The following is a 20095-nucleotide window of genomic DNA, read 5'->3' on the forward strand; positions in this document are numbered from 1 at the left end:
AAATTTCTCTTTCCAAGTGATTATTAAATTAAAAAAATTAGTTTCCCTATTACGTTCAAGACACTATGCTAAATGTGTTACATATCTTACTCTTCACTATAGGCTTACAAAATAGATTTTATTAACCTATGTTCTAAATAAGAGTCCTGGGGATCAGCAATTCAGTGACTTTCCCAAGCCTTTGATAAATATGACTGATGTAGCAGGGATTCAGTCCAGGTATACTTAGTTCCAAAATATATGACCTTCAACCTTGACTACTTTATAACATTATAGTTACTGAAAGACAGGGACTAATTTATAAGCAACACTTCTTTTGTATACTGGGTAGAACCAAGTCTAATGAGAGGCAATTAACATGACCTTACTCTTAATATAGCTGTTAATTTGTCCAAGAAAAAAACAATATATTGGACAACAAACAAAATGTTTCTCATGTTTACAATCATTAAGCAAAAAAAAAAGTAAACTAATCCAGATTATTTTTTCTTTTAAATGTCTTGCCATTATTATGAGACACTATTATGAGACATTATTTATGAGACAGTTTTAAATTACAAAGCTAAAACAAGACAAAACAAAATTTGTGCTGCTGACAAGTCAGAGATTTGGATGCAGTAGGTTGCACATCAGATGGTGTTGATTGTGCAATAAAGTCTGTGAGGAATCCAAAATTAATCTCTAGCTAGTCTACTGAGTTTCCCTAAAGGTTTGCCACTGGAGATGCAATTACCAGGACTCTTACAGTTCAAGTGTAACCAAATCCTTACCTCGAAAGAATGATGGCTTTCTGCATGCTTAAATTTTGTGCAGTTTAATTAATACCTAAAAATGTAAAGCTCCATGTCTTAGCTTCAAATAAAATCTCAAAAACAGAAATGTTAAATGTACTAGGAAAATAATTAGTAGCCCAACATTTTCTCATTACTTTAAAGAGATTTTGTGTCAACATTTAGACACATATCAGAAAAGACACAACCAGCCTCATTTTAGAATTTTGGTCTTTGGAAATCCTTGACCAGTATAATATCTATTCCACTTATTGTTTTATTCCCCTTCATTTCATTGTATTTTCCTTCTAAGTTTTAAATTTTCAGTAGTGAGAAACTGCAAACATCAACAACCTCTGGATGATAATTTTATTTTTAAAATTCTATGGATGTAGAAAAAAAACTTATGGTTACCAGGGGATAAGGGGGGGGGGATAAATTGGGAGATTGGGATTGACATATACACACTACTATTTATAAAATAGATAACTAATAAGAACCTGCTTTGTAGCACAGCGAACTCTATTCAATACTCTGTAATGGCCTATATGGGAAAATAATCTAAATAAAAAAGAGTGGATATATGTATATGTATAACTGATTCACATTGCTGTACACCTGAAACTAACAAAACATTGTAAATCAGCTATACTTCAATTAAAAAAAAACTCTTATTCCTGTATGATATAAAAATACATTTTACTGAGATACTTAAATGGTAACATGCCTGAAGTTTATAATTTAAAGGTCTATTATACATAATTCATATTTATCATTTATACATGGCCCCAGTGGTACTATAGAAAAGAATATGATTTCCAGTTGCAAAGAAATGGTTTTGAATTTCATATTTGCCACATATGACCTACATGAACTTGTAAAAGGTCTGTATTTTTCATTTCCATATGTAAATAAAAGTTAATATTACACGAGTAATAGGCTGGTCATAGTGTTATAATTACTAAATAAGAAAGTATTATTATCTTCTTGGCAATTAAAAGCAAGTAAACAATTTCTTCTCTTTTCCTCTTATCTAGAAACACAGCTAGAGCATAGATAAATGGAATCAGTGATTGAACTTTAATTTTAGAACAACAGAAAAAAACTTATTCAACCTGTCTGTAAAGTAAAATAAAGATATGTCTTATTAAAAATGTCAATCTTTCTCATAATAAATTGAAATACTAATGTTTTTTCAAACTTTAGGAAAACTGAAAATGACTGGAATATTGTACATACACATGTATATCTACAATACACACATATATTTGTTTTTTTAATTTTGTAACCTAGGAAGTATATATCTTATCTTTCCTTAGTGAAACATTGATATGTGATATGAATATAGAGGAACAGCATATTAAGCAAGACTTTTTTTTAGGAACTTAAACATTGTAGTTTTGAAATGAGTTAACTTTTCATAAAAAGTGAAATGGTTATATTTCAAGACAGTTAAATCAATTATAAATAATTTTCAAATGACTAGATTTTATCACATATGCTAAATATTACTTTTAATAACTTTGGGGCCTTTTGCTTGCTGTTTTCTACAAACACTATTAAGACTGAAAATTTGAATATGCAAGGAAGTGCATGAATAGAAAGACATTTTGTCATGTAGGCTGAGAAGGTGAGCACTAAAATTTTACCTGCTGCCAATGGCCAATGTTAGGAGGAAAACCAAAACCTAATAATTATTAGCTACCATTTAAATTGAGTATGAAAATTCAATGAATATTTTCTACTGAAACAAAGTATATAAAGTATACTTTAAAGTATATTATAAAGTATCCATACCACTCATCTTAAAATTAATATTAAAATCCAGAAATACATTTTGGTATTGCCTTATCAGCATTAAGCAAGTGATCAGTAATCTTTGGGGCAAAAAAGAGAATTTTAAATAAATAAATGAAACTCACCTTGTCCACAATACATATCTGCTTTCTGGTTTGAGCATCAAGTATTTCAATCTCAAAGTGAGTAGTTTTTGAATGTTTAACTGCTGGAGTTGATCTTAGAGGGCCTGCTGAGAGTATAAATTGCGACAAAGAGTGAAAATTTCTCAGGTCATTCTTCAGTATGGACCGTGTAGCTCCTGGGGAAGTTAATTCTCTCTTGCGTTCTGAAGCAAGGAACTTGTGCCTTTTGAACATTGTGTGAACTACCAGGAGAATCTGTCTTGTCAACAGGAGACACTTGCAAGTGTGTTCCCTTCAAACAAGTTAAATACTGCTGGTGAAACCTGGAAAGGTCAAGTGGCATGCAATTCCAAGAGTTCAGTTTTATTTAGCAGGCTTGAAAACAATGACTGATCTCTTTCTATATATAACACACTATTGTGAATTGCTGCAATGTAGATTACTTGACCAGCATTGGAATTATTTCTAGCTTTCTCCTTTTATCTCTGCTTCTTAATATGGCCAGTAGTATCTGAAATTCCAAAGTAAGATAAGAATAGACAAGAGTTTTATCTCTGAATTCTGGATACACTAATCTTTAAACACATATATTATTATTCACACATTCACATGTAGATGTATTTAAAATTAGCTTATTGCTATCTTATAGTTAAATTTTAAAATACCTAGTACATTATTACATAACAACATTTTTTGGTAAATGCTGCCTAGGATAAAGATTTGTGCCATGTTTTGAATGCACACATATACATCTGATAGAAAGCAGACAAGTTCTTCATTCCATACAGGGAGTAGAAAAATGGCAAATCATCTATGAGATTGGAATATATAGAGAGGAACTTTATAATTTAAGGAAAAGGAAGTAAACCTTATTTTAACATTTTTATGCACATTACATCATAAGGAGATCATTAAGTTTATATACAAAATCAGTACTAAACATCACATTTATCACAAAACTAGGTTATGGCAAATTCAAATAATCTCAGAATGAACACTGAAAAGTGATAAACAAATTAGAAAGAAGGGTTTGTGAAAGATTCCTGGTACTCTGAGACCTGTAAATCTGATGAAGGAACAACTGACAAAAATCCAAACTGCAGTGTCACTGATTCAAAGGAATATTACAGGAAAATATTCTGGGATGTTATTTTCAATGAAAACATGAAAAGGGAAATGGCTACAACAGTAGATGGGGAAATCTAAATATCTACATTAAACTAATCTTTACTTTTATAATTAAATAAAATAATGTAGTTTTAAAAATTTGGACTACACATTATGTGCTGGAGATTCACTTACACATTGTTCAGTTATCATTTTCCTACTCTAGACCACCAGCACACTCAATATTTATTATTAAAAATAGAAGATGGATGTATGTGTATATATACTTGCATGCGCGCGCACACACACACACACACACACACACACACAGTCAATTTTATCACCCCAGTTGTTCAGGACTTTAAACTTGGGATTACCCTTAACATTTCCCTTTCTCCCACACCTAAGATCTAATCCATCAGAAATCCAGAACACAATCTTGTCACCATCTCCATAGCTAACTTCAAAGCATCAATCTCACCTGTATTGCTTTTCCAAACTGATCTCCCTTTGTCAATATTGTTCAATTTATAGTCTCTTTATAAGGCAACAGCTAATGATCAATCCTTATATTAAAACAGGTAATGCAATTATCTGCTTAACGCACTGTTTGGGGATTCCTATTTTATGTAATGAAAAAGCCAAATTTCTCTGTAAACGTCTACAAGGCTCTGCATCATCAGCATTTTTTTTTTTTTTTTTTTTGCGGTACGCGGACCTCTCCCTGTTGTGGCCTCTCCCGTTGCGGAGCACAGGCTCCGGACGCGCAGGCTCAGTGGCCATGGCTCACGGGCCCAGCCGCTCCGCAGCATGTGGGATCTTCCCGGACCGGAGCACGAACCCGTGTCCCCTGCATCGGCAGGCGGACTCTCACCACTGCGCCACCAGGGAAGCCCCATCAGCATTTTTTAATATCTCTGGTCTCATCCTCTAATCTATCCACAGTGCTCAGAACAGTGTCTGGCACACAGCAGGTGCCTAATACATATGTATTAAACAAATAATCAACTAATAAATAATCGATCAATAAATGTATCTTAACGGTGTAGGCAGAATGATGTAAATTAATTGCATGCTGAGGTAAACTACTAGCACATTATAGCAAGGTAACATAACTGTGCAACCCATATAATATAATCTTCAGAGATAGTTTCTATTTAAAAAAAAAAAAGAAGAGAATAGTTGAAGGACACAGGTGCCAAACTGCAAGAGCTCCCATTGCCAACACTGGAATAATTCAAGTAAGAACATAAATACTGATGATAATATATTCTAACTCAAAGAACAGTGTAAATATCTGTGAGTCCATACTGTTATAAATAAGTGATTGAATAAATAATAGATAAATTGGGACAAGGGGTGAAATTTTCATATACAAGAATTGCAAATTATATATAAAAATCTCCCCTTGAATGTGGGTTTCATTTAAGTAACACAGTGAATGGAAGTGGAAAATAGAAGCTTTATGGTGGAAAAACCTGGCAGGCAAACAGCATTTTAACCTAGAGGCCAAGTCTAATATCACCACGAAGAGTCATGCTGATATCATGTACCAACTGATATCATGAGGTGAGGGCACTTCACCTCTGGGGTATTCTTCCAAAAGTTTATTACCTCAGTCTAACCATGAGAAAATATCAGACAAACACAAATTGAGGGATGTTCTACAAAAATACCTAATATTCTCTCAAACTGTCAAGAATATAAAAAATGAGGAAAAATTGAGATACTGTGGCAGATCAAAAGAGACTATGTAAAGACATGAATAAAAATGCAATGTGGGGCTTCCCTGGTGGCGCAGTGGTTGAGAGTCCGCCTGCCGATGCAGGGGACACGGGTTCGTGCCCCGGTCCGGGAAGATCCCACATGCCGCAGAGCGGCTGGGCCCGTGAGCCATGGCTGCTGAGCCTGCACGTCCAGAGCCTGTGCTCCACAATGGGAGAGGCCACAACAGTGAGAGGCCCACGTACTGCAAAAAAAAAAAAAAAAAATGCAATGTGGTATCCTGATTGTTTTCTGGAAGAGAAAATAAATGAATAGAAAATCCAGTAAAATAGGAATAACATCTGAAGTTTAATTAATAGTATTATACCAATATTAATTTCTGAGTTTTGACCAAGGTTATGCAAGATGTTAAGATAGGGGAAACTGAGTAAAAACTACACAAAAAACTTTCTTTTCAATGTTTTTGTAAAATTATTCTAAAGTAAAAGGTATGAAGTAAACATATACTGATACATGCAAAAAAAAATGGCATTATTTAAAAGGAGAAAATTGTAGATTTTTGTCTGCTGGTCACCTAAGTTAAAAATTTTGGAAGAGAATAAAAAACATTTCAGATATTATGCTATTTATTGTTTCATTTTGTATTTTGAAATAGCTTTAAAAATAAAATGTTTTATATATGCTAAGGTGTTCTTTTAAGATTATTGCTAAATACATCATAATGAAATTAATACCATGAATTACTATTTGTTTAATACTAGACCTGGCATACCACTTTAAACTAGATTGCAGTTTAAATATATTTATAATAGAAAACTATTATAAAACAATGCAGCATAAAACAGGAATCTTTATTCCAATTGCATTTACTTACAGTAAAATGTGAAGAGGGGGGCTTACAATATCATTTTTCTTTATCCTCATATTTTTCATTTTTTTGACAGAAAGCATATCATTTCAATTTATTTTCCATTTGAAGTGCTACTTCTTATGAGATCATTTAAAATAATTAATAGACATTTTTAGAGCAGTTTTAGTTCAAACAAAAATTGGGCAATTAAAAGTGCGGAGTTTCCATATATTTATTCTCTTCCTTCCCAATACACTATACATCCTATTATTATTATCTTGCATTAATGTGAAACATTTGTTACAATTGATGAAACAATATTGATAGATATTTATGAATTAAAGTCCATACTTCATTTTAGAGTTTAGTCTTGGTGTTTTAGGACTAAACTAAAGTTCTGTGACTTTTGACAAATGGATAAATTCATGTATCCACCATGATAGCATCATACAGAATAGTTTCACTGACCTGAGAGTGTCCTGTGCTCTACCTTTTCATCCCTCTCTGCACTCCTTCTGAATTCATGGCAAACACTGATATTTTTACTGTCTTTGTAGTTTTGCCTTTTCCAGAATATCATTAGTTGGAATCATACAGTATGTAATGTTTTCAGACTGGCTTCTTTCACTTAACAATATGCATTTAAAATTAGAGCTTTTTTAAAAATCACTGAATAATACCCCATTATATGAATGTACCACAGTTTACTTATTCATTCATCTATTGAAGGACATCTTCGTTGTTGCCATGAACATTTGTGTTCAGGTTTATGTATGAGTATAATTTCAATTTATTTGGGTAAAGAACTAAGAGTGTGATTGCTTAATTGAACGGTAGGCCTATGTTTAGCTTTGTATGAAACTGTCAGACTGCCTTCCAAAATGGTTGTACCATTTTGCATTCCTACCAGCAGTGAATGAGAGTTCCTGTTGCGCCACATCCTCCACAGTGTTTGGTATTATCACTGTTGCTGGAATTTGGCCATTCTAGTAAGTGTGTTGTGGTATCTCATTGTTTAAATATGCAATTCTCTAATGAAAAATGATGTAGAGCATCTTTTCTTATGCTTATTTGCCATCTGTACATCTTTGGTGAGGTGTCTGTCCAGATCTCTTGTCCATATTGTAATTGCTTTTTTTCCCCCTACTGTTGATTTTTGAGAGTTCTTTTGTATTTTGGATATAAGTCCTTTATCATATATGTATTTTCCACATCCCTTCTACCTGTTTGTCTTATTTTCTAATTCTCTTAAGAGTATCTTTTGCAGAGCAAGGGTTTTAAATTTTAATGAATCCAACTTACCACTTTTTCTCATTCATGGACTGGGCTTTTGGTGTGTTGTTTTCTATAAATTGTATTGTTTTGCATTTTACATTTATGTCTATGATCCATTTTGAGTTAATGTATGTGAAAGATAAAAGGTGTGTGAATAGATTCATTTTCTTTTTGCATGTGGGTTTTGAGCTGTCCCAGTACCATTTGTTGGAAAGACTATCCTTTCTCCACTGACCTGCCTATAATTGCTTGATTATACTTGTGTGGGTCTATTTCTAGGCTGTCTATTCTGTTCCACTGATCTATCTGTCTATTCTTTTGCCAACACCACATCATCCTTATTATGGTAACTTCATAGTAAGTCTTAATGTCTGGTAATGTTGGCCCTCCGACTTTGTTCTTCTTCAATATTGAGGGTCTTCTGTTTCTTAGTTCAGTTTTTATGATAGATACTCCATGTATTTCCAAAATTGCATTGTGGATTTTCTAATTCATGGTCTCTTAAATTTGAACATCTCCATGTTAACAATGAATATTCTTATAAAATTATAATATTGGGAATTTACAGAATTGATACACTTTTGCTATGAGTCAATGGCAAAGATGTAAAAAGAAAGGACATTATGCCCATCATTGGATAAATTGTTCTCAGCCATTTTTCTAGAGCGTAGTTCATTTCTCTGTATTTACATTTTTTGTTGATACTTTAGTCAAGTAATGGAGATTGTAATTATCCAAACATATTTGTGATATTTAACCACCACAGCATAAAATTCATGAGGCAAAGATCAGATCTAATTTTGTCCATCACTCTACCTTCAAGGCATAGTATAATTCCTGGCATATACTAAGTCCTCAACATTGTTTGTTGAATGAATAAATCATCATGTGAATAAATTTTCCTCTTTAAGTTGAGATACTAATCAATGACATCACAATAAGGTAGTCACTGGACTCCTTTGATAATAGAAAGAACTTCATGATAAGACGTATGTCTTTAATCTGTACTGTCTCCTGAGTAAATCCTCAAAGACACTAAACCTGGAGTTAGTTGGGTGAAAAAGAAAGAAATAGGAAGCCAAAGACCAACCACTGGTCATGGATATTTTTTGGTCAATGTTCATAAGAAAATTTTATATATAAGGTACAAAGAATTTGATTTTAGGAAGTTAAGGTGGGAGCAGAATATTAAAATAAACATCGTCATACTGTACTTGGACCTAGGCAAATATATAAGCAAGTAATATGTGTCTAGCAAATAACATTTTTAGTAGAAATAGTATGGGTTCAAGAAGTTCCTTGTAATATTTAAATAGCTATGTGATGTCAAGCTTTCCATTAGCAGTCACATTTTGATAACATTATGCATTTTGCAAGACTCATGATATATAGTCAGACAATGCATATAAAGTAAATAGAGAAGTTTTTGAAAAATGGAGGGTGTTCAATATACACATACAACATACATTTTCAGTGTTGGTTTGCAAAATCAGATTTATACCTCCCAAAATCAGATCTATGCTTTTCTTTCCCATCACCCTACTCAAGCATTCAGATTATTCCTCTTCTCTACTTTTGTAAATCTAAATGGTTACAGTCACTGGAAAGTGAAATTTACTCATAATTACCACACTGATGGGTGGACAGATTTCTAACCTAGTTCAATTGACTCCTTAAAATATCTGCAAGTATATTTATCAACCTCTTCCTCTATAAAGTTTATATAGTCTTATTTTTTTCTCTAATTTTCTCAATTTTAATGACACCAATGAACTATGAAATGGGCTCTGAATAGGCAGGCTAAAGGCAGATAGAAAGGATTTCACTAATATGAAAATAAATTATTTTCTGAGTCTCCAGAGGATATGAGTTTTCCCAAAAGAATATTTTATATCCTGATTTATTACACAAGCTTCTTAAAGTCCTGAAACTACTAAGTGGTTAAAACCACTGATGTTAACATTTGAACTAATAGATAATGATTGAAACATTTTATATAATAATTGAGTATTTATTTTGGTTATATGAAATAAATTACTTGTAATAAAGGAAAGGATTAAGAGAGAAACAGGTGTTCTTACCATGACAAAGTTTCAGTTTTACATTTTTGACCAACAGATTAGGATAGTTGATCTAAAACAGTCATCAATAAGAAATAATGATGAATAAATTAATTCAGATTATAGATAAATAATAGTTGTTCTATTTTAAAAGACTGAAACGTAGGGGAAAGAACTCTGGAGTTAAATTCAGAGCTGTAGATTCTTGGTCTAGCTCTGCCAATGTCTGCTGTGTGATACTGGATAAACTGGGAAACCTCTCTTAATATTGGTTGTATCATTCATAAAATGAACGCACGCTCAGAATGATATCTAATGATCCTTCGAACTATAATATCCAAGTAATATTTAAAAGTTTGTTTCCTGTTTAAAATCAGCTGTAATAAAAAATACAAATAGAAATAAGATCTGCATAGTAGTCTTGCCCTCACAAAGTTATTGTACCGTTAAAATAATGTTTGTGAAAATGAACCGTGAAATCCTATACATTATTAGTAATTAATAAATTAGACTGGAATGGAAGTCTCTGTATTTCACTAAGACTATGGTGAAACTAAATGGTTTCCTGAAAACTGAATCAATTGAACGGAGATTTAATCATTGTTTTAAATTGAGGAAAGCATAGTCTCATCTTGTGTGTACAAGGTTCAAGTTTCTTGTAAAATTAAAATATCTGTAGAAAAGTAAAATTAAAAAGGAGGAGGAACTTACTTCATATTCAGTTTCAAGCAGACCATGTATTTCTATTTAACTTGTCTCTATTTTTTTTTTTAATTTTGAGTTCAGTATTTACCAAAATGTTTTCTTTGGGCCATTTACATAAATTACAAACTCACCACAAACCATTTAATCTCAGTCTTTAACTCAGCTCTGCCTTCTTCATTTATCCTTGATTGCACACAATGTTTTCATTAAGGCAGTTGGCTATGCCCTCTCCTGTGTTCTCTGATTCATCCCTGGAGAGTTTCCAGACATTCAGGCTTGCCCTTCCCAGAGTCTGCCATGCGATTGCAGTTGTTCTCTGATGTGTGTTGGCAAGTGCTGTCCTTTATTTTGGGAGCTGAGGCCATGCCTATTCCTCCTCTGTAAGGGATTTGTTGCCATGAACTCTATGGACTATAGAGTTTCTTTCTCAATGTTGAAAGAAAAACTTGAAAAAAAAATCCAAATACTCAGGGTCTATATATATTTAGAAACAAACACATACACTTTCTAGGCAGTTTTATCTCTACTTTGGTAAGTTGTGAGGAAATCATGGTCAAACAAAAAGTTTTCCATTTGAGAAATAAGAACTCAGCTGTATTATGTACAGCTTCTTTCTTCATTGGGCTTGGGGGATTGAGGCCAGCACATTTTTTGGTTTCATAGATATTCAAGAAAACTTAAAAACATCAGAAAGATAAGAATGAGACAGTACAAACAGAGTGAGGGTATTAACTCTTCATCCTCATAATTTAAAAGTCAGTAATATTATTTTTATTTAGGTTTTTCATGCACATTTCAAATAATTTAAGTAGCATGACCTGAGATGTTTGAGGTGCATTTTCAAGTTGAAGGAGAGAGGTTGACTAGCACTATTTGAAACATTATCTTGTCTGGTGATTCTCTGGAGTTGTAATGTTGTTTTCATTTTTATACATTTTATGCCACAAGATTTGCATAATCTATTTAGAAAACAGCAGAAGTTATGCTTGTAGTGAAGTATTTGGTATTCACAGAATAATAGTCAGTGACCATGTGAGGCATATTATGGTTCAGGCAATATATTCAGTGCTTATCCACATAGCAACTGTATAATATAGTTTTTATTATAGATGCAGAAAGAGGCACGGAGAATTTAAGTAACTTCACCAAAGTGAATAGTCAAAAAGTGGCATAGGGCTTCCCTGGTGGCGCAGTGGTTGAGAGTCCGCCTGCCGATGCAGGGGACACGGGTTCATGCCCCGGTCTGGGAGGATCCCACGTGCTGCAGAGCAACTGGGTCCATGAACCATGGCTGCTGAGCCTGTGCTCCGTTGGCAACGGGAGAGGCCACAACAGTGAGAGGCCCGCGTACTGCAAAGGAAAAAAAAAAAAAGTGGCATAGTCGCAAACCAGTCCAAGTTCTTAATCACTTTCCAGCATCACATTTTATGACCACATACATACACATACAGAGCTAAATACGTATGTAGGGATCTATTATTTGTCATTGCATAGTTAAAGTCATTCAATAAGCTACATGTATACACTATCAAAATATAAATGTGGCTGCAAAATGATCAACACACATTTTGCAATGGCAAACACACAATATCATCTATGTGTGAGTATATCTGTGCTTACAAATGCATGTGTGTGTGTGTGTGTGTTTGATATCTTAGAACAATTGGTGCTGCTCTTTGGGGAGCTTGCTCTTAACGAAATAACAAACATAATGTCCCTTGACATATATATAGGCTCATGCTTCTCTGACTTCAATTCACTCTAAACTTGACGCATGAGTCAGTTTTCCTGCCATTCCTACATCCTAGCCATTCTGGAATTTACTTGGGCCATAGTGATACCTAGAGTTACACAATTTTCTTAAGGACTAAAATAGGCCATCACAGGATCCTTCTGTTTACTACATAATGAAATTAAACTGCACCATACTCAGAGCCATGTTATTTTGTCTTTTGATTTGGTATATTATGCAGTTTCTCTAAAGGAATTGTATTTTCTTTAAATATCAGTATTTATCTTAACCTGTTTTTGAAAGGATACAGCACAATACCTAGTGTGTAGTATAGAAGGTGCTCAAAAAAATTTAATGAATGTACAAATGAATGGCAATATAAAAATTATGCTTAAGATGGTATAAAATAATGGGTAAGATATAGTTTTATGTTAATAAGTACAGTGAATATCAATATTTGGTTAGATTGTGTGTGGGACCAGAATATTCCTTTGATTATATTAGCAAAGAAACATCCAGTCAAGAATAGTCATACTCTGTAGAGAACAATGTATGGATATCAAGGGGGGGAAGGAGGAGGTGGGATGGATTGGGAGATTGGGATTGACATATATACACTACTATGTATAAAATAGATAACTAATGAGAACTAACTGTATAGCACAGGGAACTCTACTCAATGCTCTGTGGTGACCTAAATAGGAAGGAAAACCATAAAAGAGGGGATATATGTATATGTATAGCTGATTCTTTGCTGTACAGTGAAACTAACACAATATTGTAAAGCAACTGTACCTCAGTAAAAAAAAAAGAAAAGAAAAGAAAACAGAAGAGTCATACTCAAACTCTGTCATTTCTGTCTCCTGGTAGAATGTACTGACAATAGATGAATTAAGAAATATCATATATCAGAAAGATATAAAATTCAGGATTTTTATTGTATCTCCTTTCTTATTGGTCTATGCAATTACATAAATAGTGAAGAATGACAATTCTTTACAGTAGAATAGCAAGTAATAAGGAATAAGAGAACCACAAAAACACCATTTTGCTATCATCATATTAAAATTTTTCTGGCAAGAATCTTCAATGGACAATAAAACATGATATTTACATAGTTTCAACGTGTCTATCAAATAATCACAGATTAAAGAGGGAAAGTGGTAATGTTTCATTGAAGAAATCTGGGAGCCATCACCGTAAGTGATCTATATTAACATCAACAAAATACCATAAACTGATATCTTGTATCTCCTGATATGATATACTGAGAAGGCTATATTAATTCTGTAGTACTCTTTCCATAAATAATTGTTCACTTTAATCATAAAGAAATATCAGATAAAAATAAATAAGACATCTGAACTAAATTCCTCAAAATTACAATGTAAAATAATTACTAAATAGCTGTTTCAGATGAAGAAAAACTAAAGAAACATGAAAAATAATTAGTATTTACTTCTCAATTGGATGCAGGATAAGGTAGAAATTAGTGTAATGCTATAAAGGATGAATCTGAGATAAATGAAGACACATTGAACTGTATATTAAATAATATCTTTGTAAAAATAGTTAATGTTCTAAGTTGAATAATTTTTAACATAATTATTTAAGAAAGTGTACTTGGGAAATAAATGCTGAATTATTTAGGAAGAAAGTGCCTTGATGTTTGGAACTAAATCTCAAATAGTTTTAGGAAAATAAAATGTATTTATACAAGTCAAAAAATGGTAAATCTTCATTAAGGATGTTCTTTATATTATTATTGTTACTCTTTAACCTTGTAACTACTTAAAAATAAGAAGTACTTCTGGTATAAATGAAAAAGCCTCAAACTATATGACTCAAAAGAGATGAAGAATAAATATATAAGGCTACAAGCTTTTAATTTAAAATGTATTTCTCATTTGCAATGAGATTAAATGGAAAAAAATAGTAGGGATCTGGAGTTTTCCTCCAGGTATCCATGGCATCTTGCAATTTTTAACCTCCTAGTAAGTGTATTAGTAGCTTTGTTTCCTGGCTTGTCTTCAGAGCAATGAGTTTCACTGTTATGACATTACATCATTTATATTTTAGTGGAGTCTACACATAATGGGCACGTTAGAATAAAGTATAGAAATGAGTGATTACCATAAAATTACTATGAAATTTACATTGCACCAATACCTTATACCAGGAACTGTGAAAAATGCCATAAATTGTTTTTCTTCTAATTTAGTTATTTCTCTTGACTCTTTTCTTCTGTCTGTAAATAGTAAATCTGCAGGATGATTTTATAAACACTCTAAAGTTGGTTCTAAATATCACATAGGTCATCAGCTAAGTGATGAATATTAATGTGCTTATTATTTCACTTCTGATTGATATAACACAATTTAAAATCTTTCTATAAACAAGTATGTGTCTGTTAACATTATTTTACATCTATTCAAGTTTATGTAACAAACCAGTATTATGTCTATTAACTTTCTTGTTAATAAATCTTATTATTATGCCTGTCGACCTTAAAAGCAGTTAAACTGAATACATTACTGAAAATTAAACTAAAATTTTTGAAGGTTAAATGCTAATGAAAAAGGAAAGTGCATATGTGTATATATGTAAATGTGATAATATTCATATATATAAAACTATGTATAAAATGAGTTCTTAATAATAAAAGTTAACAGAAGATTATGTGTTATAAAATCATTTCTCTTCTGCCCAATATGTATAGTAAGAGACTTTGTTTGGAAAGGGCTAATCCGTACATTTTGCCACCCACTCCTGACCCATCTGTATTTAACTGGACATATCTGAGTGTCTGGAACTTTCTCATTTTTCTTATTCTTCTAGCACTTTTACCCCACCCTTCTCTCTCTCAGCTGTTGAATTTTCTTCACATACCAATAAGAAAATATAAGCAGTGGTAAGACAAGTTCCACATCTGTCAATAAACCTGCCTCTGTGCCCATATATTCCTACTTCTTTGCACTCATATTGCAAGACTGACCTTCTCCCACCTAAGGACAGAGCCTCCAACTGTACACAAATTCCCATTTCCTTTTGCTGGTTAAGAACATTGTTCCAGCAATTAGTCCTTTGTTTTCTGTATCACCAGTTTTAATTCTTCTTACAGTATCATTAATATTAGCTTATAAATGTCATAATATCACTGATATTAAAAAATAAACAACTTCTCTTTACCCCATGTCTTCTTCCATCTAGTTCCCCTTTATTTCTACGTTCCTCTCTATATAGAAACCCTTACAAATTTTATCTGAAATCCTTGTCCCATTTCCTTTCCTCTTCTTACAAATCAAATTTTCAATTCTGTCTTCAGTTTTCAAACCAGTCTGCAGTGTTTAACCGACTAAGTCACAATCTCTAAAACATTTTCAGCCTTTGACCTCTGAGACTCCATCTCCCCTCATTCTTTCTTTATCACTTGCATAGTCTCCCAAGGATTTCTTTCTAGAATTCCTCCTGAACCCCTAAACGCTGCTGCTCTTCCCTTATGTTAGTCCCAAAACTCTTGCTTTCTCCACATAACAATCACTCTCTAAATAATACTATTTTGTTTTATGGCTTTTTCTTTAATCAACAAATATTCACTTAGCACCTGCTACGTTCCAGACACTATGCTGTGTGATAGTGTTACTTCAAAAACTCCTCGGATCTTTCTGGGTATTGTCTGAAACTGGCCCCCTTACACAGAGGGTAGGGAGAAACCTAAGAAAAAGGTAGCCACTCCAGATTGGCAGGGGTAACTTTTAAAAAACAAGGGAATTTACTTATGAGGTTTGTCTTGGGCAGCCAAAAGACAAGTAGATTTCTTCACCTGCCCACCAGAACCTTAAAAGTTTATTTAGAGCCTAACTGGGTTCAGTCACAGTCACATACCAGTACGGATAGCTTCACATTTCTATTTCAAGGCTGCATGCTTGGAGCAGCTTCTGGGAGCAGGGAAGGCAAGCTGAAAGCATATTCAAAGGACAAGGAGGGGGTGGGGAGCCTCCAATTGCCCAGGTCCAGCTCACGGGTCAATTGGTGGTCACATCGTTTTGATGGCCTGCTTCAACAGGTAGAGATATATCAATGAACAAAATAAACAAGCAGCCTGCCTCCTGGAGTGCACATTCTGTTGGGTAGAGAGACCTGTAATATACAGCAAATTATATAGTGTAGTAGAAGGTGGTAAATATTAAGGAGAAAAATAAATCAGTGCTAAGAAAAGTTGGGTAGGTGGTATTTGAGCAAAGGCATGAAGAAAGTGGAATAGTGAGCAATGGATTCTCAGGAAGTCATATACTTTTAAATGCAGCCTATGCATGGGGAAAAAAATCACAGCTCCAGCTCTGGTCTGTACCATAAACACCACACTCCCATGTCCAATTACTTACTTATATCTCATGTGGATAAATAATCTAAGAGACATCTCAATTATGGCATGTCTAAAAACAAAACAAAATTTGAAAATCCTGATTTTCTCCAACAAACATTCTCCCTGCAGTTATTTACATTTCAGTAAATGGCAATTCTAGTTTTTCTGACCAGCATTCATGTATCAACCTTCTCTCTCTCCTTTCTCACAACCCATAGCCAGTCCAACAGCAAATGCTGTTGAGTTTATTGTTTAAAAATAGCTGGAATCTGAGCATTTTCACAACTTTCACAGAAAATGCTGTGAAGACGTCATATCGCTCAAGACATCATCATCTCTCATTTTGAATATGGCAATAGCCTCCAAACTCCTATTCCTTCTTCTAATCTTGTTTCTCAAAAGCCAAGCCCTGAGTAAACCAAATCTATCTTATCATCTCCCTAAAAAGTAAATGCAAAGATAATGTACACTGCAGAGTCTTGTACTGCTGGAGCCCCAATCTCTTGTCTTTTCCCACTGTTCTCTTTGCTCACTCTGCTCCATCACTCTGGTTCAGCTGTTTCTGGAAAACATCAAGCATCTCTCCCCTGAGATTTGCAACTTGTCTTCACTCTCCTTGGAGTCCAATTACTCAGATAATTTGCAAGACCACTTAAAATTTTTTTTCCAGGTCTCTGCTTAAATATCATCATTTTAAAGAGGATGTTCTTAACCATTCTGTCTCTATTGGCCACAAGTCTGGGTCCTTATCCTCCATCATTTCTTCTGAGCACATATCATCATTTGACACATTAAGAATGTATCTTAAATATTCTCCTCCTACTTCCACTAGAATATAAGCTCCACAGAGTAAGAAGTAATCTGTTTGTTTACCATTGTATATTCAACACCAAGAATAATTGTCAGGCATATAGTAGGTATAAGAAAAATATTTATTAAATGTATCTTGAATAAGTTAAACATGAAACAAAGCAGACAGTCTAAATGTACTGCAGATCATTGTAGCTGAAAGTAGTCTTAAGATTTAGTAGTTTTGTAGCTATCAAAACCAAAATGTACAAGATACACAATAATGTATGTATATGTAAATATACATGTATTTGCCTCTGCATTTAGAAAAATGTTTAGACCAGAAGCTTTTCTTAAAAGAATTTCTAGGATTTTTCTTGTTTCTTCAGGTAGACTACATTATGCAAGTATACTATAGAATAAGTAATATTTCTTAGTTGCCAATCTAAATAGATATCTTGAATTTTCCATGTAGTAAGTGAGAAAAAGAGTGGAGGTAGACCATCCCAGTTTTGAGAACAGACACAAACACTGGCTAGCTAATGTGTTCAGCAACAGTTTAAATTTTTTAAAAGTGCTTATACGTCACAATTCTTTAAAAAATGTTTTCAGTAATCATGAAATTGTTCTTTAAACAAAGTTATGCATATTTTATTTAATGCGCTATCTCACAACCTCTCATTTCCCCCTAATCCACATCATAATTATACAAAGTATTTTTTGTCAAATTTCTAAATATACATTTTTCTCATAAAAATCAACCTGTGTCATTCAGTATTTCATATTCTCCACATCAATGCTTACTAGTTTGGCAAAACTAAATGATCTATTAATCCAGTTACTCTGATAAAGAATAATCTTGAATAGAATATTGACATAGAAATTTAGAATCAATAGAGAATGGAAAATAAATACACTACCTGGCATAATAAGGAACACATGGGTATATGAAACTTTTCCCACAGCACTAAAAAAAAGACTGCTTACCTTTTGCAGAGCGACAATATATTTTTAGGGTAAAAACTAATGTGTACTGATGGCTGCTTCAGTAGATTCAGATTTGGGATTTTCTCTTAAATGTTACTTTCCCTTATGTGCTCAGCCTGTAATGGATTTATGGTTCATACTAGTGTGACATTACATAAAGTGTTAAAGTTTTACATCAGTAAAACAACATATTTATCACACATGCATGCTGCTCAGACTCACATATTCACTCTATACCACTTTTCATTTCAACTTGTTATAAAGTCTGGCTAATTTTTAAGATATGCTCTTTAGATTACTAAAGCAATTAATATCCATTTATACTGTTTGTAATAAATTTGTAAATTCTATGTCTGAAGAGGTTTCCGGAAAGACACTTCAAAGTTATAGGATCTTACTCTTCTAGTTCAAATCTGATTAAGAAAAAACTAAGCTCATTTTAAAATACAGTTGAATCATCATATTTGATTGTACATTCGTTTCACTGAATGCATATTTTTGAAAAATTGAAAAATAATTTTGTTTGATTTTCTACTTAATAATTACATACTTTAATTGAAGATACAATGCCAAAATGAAACAAATAAATTGACATTTTTAATAGTTCTCTGGCACTATCATTAGTCATAATCTTATACTGTTTGTGGCAGGTCATGTTGGATGTTGAAAACTCCATTGTGTGGAATAGCTCCTGGCACACTGAGTTATTTGAATTGTGTCATCATTAGTTTAGTAAATAAGTCATTTGCTATGAGATAATGTTTGCTTTTATTATAGAAGAACAGAGAAGTACCAACTATATTCCTGATTCAAATTACATTAATACTACTTCAATTTGTACTTCAGAAAAGCATACAGGTTGATTTTGGAAAACAAACAGCAAATAAATTATCACATTTTGTGTAATGCCACTCATATACTTTCTAGTAATCTGAGCTGCTCCTCAAAACAATCATGTGTGATAGGGTTTTTGTGTGTGTGTGCTTTTAAAGGTTTTTAAATTTTCATTAAATAGAACTGGGTACAGCAAAACCTTAACTGGTGGTTAAGCAATTTGACAAAGTTATAAAAAGGGCACATCTGGGCTTGACTCCAAGTCTTCTGAGGAAAATTTAAATGACTGTCTGATACAAAGTATTTCAACCCAAAAGTTTGTTCAGGAGAAAATATGAAGATAAATGAAAATATTTATAAGCAAAAGGGAGGTTTCCTTGTATGATGGAGACATATATTAAAACCTTAACCCTAATAGGCTCCAATCTTTGTGTTTGTGCATGTTTATATAGGTGTAGTGGGTACTGTGTCTATATAAAAGAAAATATACATAAACATGTGATTGTACATTTGAGTTTCAATCATTTTATTTCTGAAATGTATTGTGAGTACAAAATGCTCCACATAATATAGTTTTAAAGTCTATTAAAAAAACAAAACTGAAGTATCATGGCATAAAATTAAAAACTAATATTTAAAGTTCTTTTTATGCCCCTCCACAAAATCATCTTGCTTTCTCTTTCAGTTAACCCTTTCCTTAATTTTGGCTTATTTATTCCTAAAAAAAATAGTATTGTTTGGGGTTTTGAGAACCAATTTTTGATATCTATATAAGCAGTGCTCATTCTTCTGTGATTTGCATTTTCTCCCAAATATACTTTCTTTGAAACTTAGATATATTCATGCATGCAGTGAGAGGGGATTCCAATAGAAGAATATAGTCACCAATCATTAGACATGACATGGTCAGATCATATCGTTCCATGTTTTGGCATATAGTAAAATTTATTTAATTGTGATTGTACATAATTTT

General features: G+C 32.9%; 1 protein-coding gene across 1 annotated transcript in view; it reads right to left on the minus strand.

The window, feature by feature from the left end:
- The window catches only part of TECRL (trans-2,3-enoyl-CoA reductase like), a 90610-nt gene extending 87575 nt beyond the window's left edge, over window positions 1–3035 (minus strand). Inside the window, exon 1 of the mRNA XM_027089635.1 lies at window positions 2693–3035. Within this exon, the coding sequence (XP_026945436.1) occupies window positions 2693–2926 (234 nt within the window). The 5' untranslated portion in view covers window positions 2927–3035. The remainder of the gene's footprint in view (window positions 1–2692) is intronic.
- Between the last annotated feature and the right edge of the window lie 17060 nt (window positions 3036–20095).

This window comes from Aethalodelphis obliquidens, unplaced genomic scaffold (assembly GCF_003676395.1).
Source record: "Aethalodelphis obliquidens isolate GAN/ISIS:26980383/991018 unplaced genomic scaffold, ASM367639v1 scaffold67, whole genome shotgun sequence".
Lineage (NCBI taxonomy): Eukaryota > Metazoa > Chordata > Mammalia > Artiodactyla > Delphinidae > Aethalodelphis > Aethalodelphis obliquidens.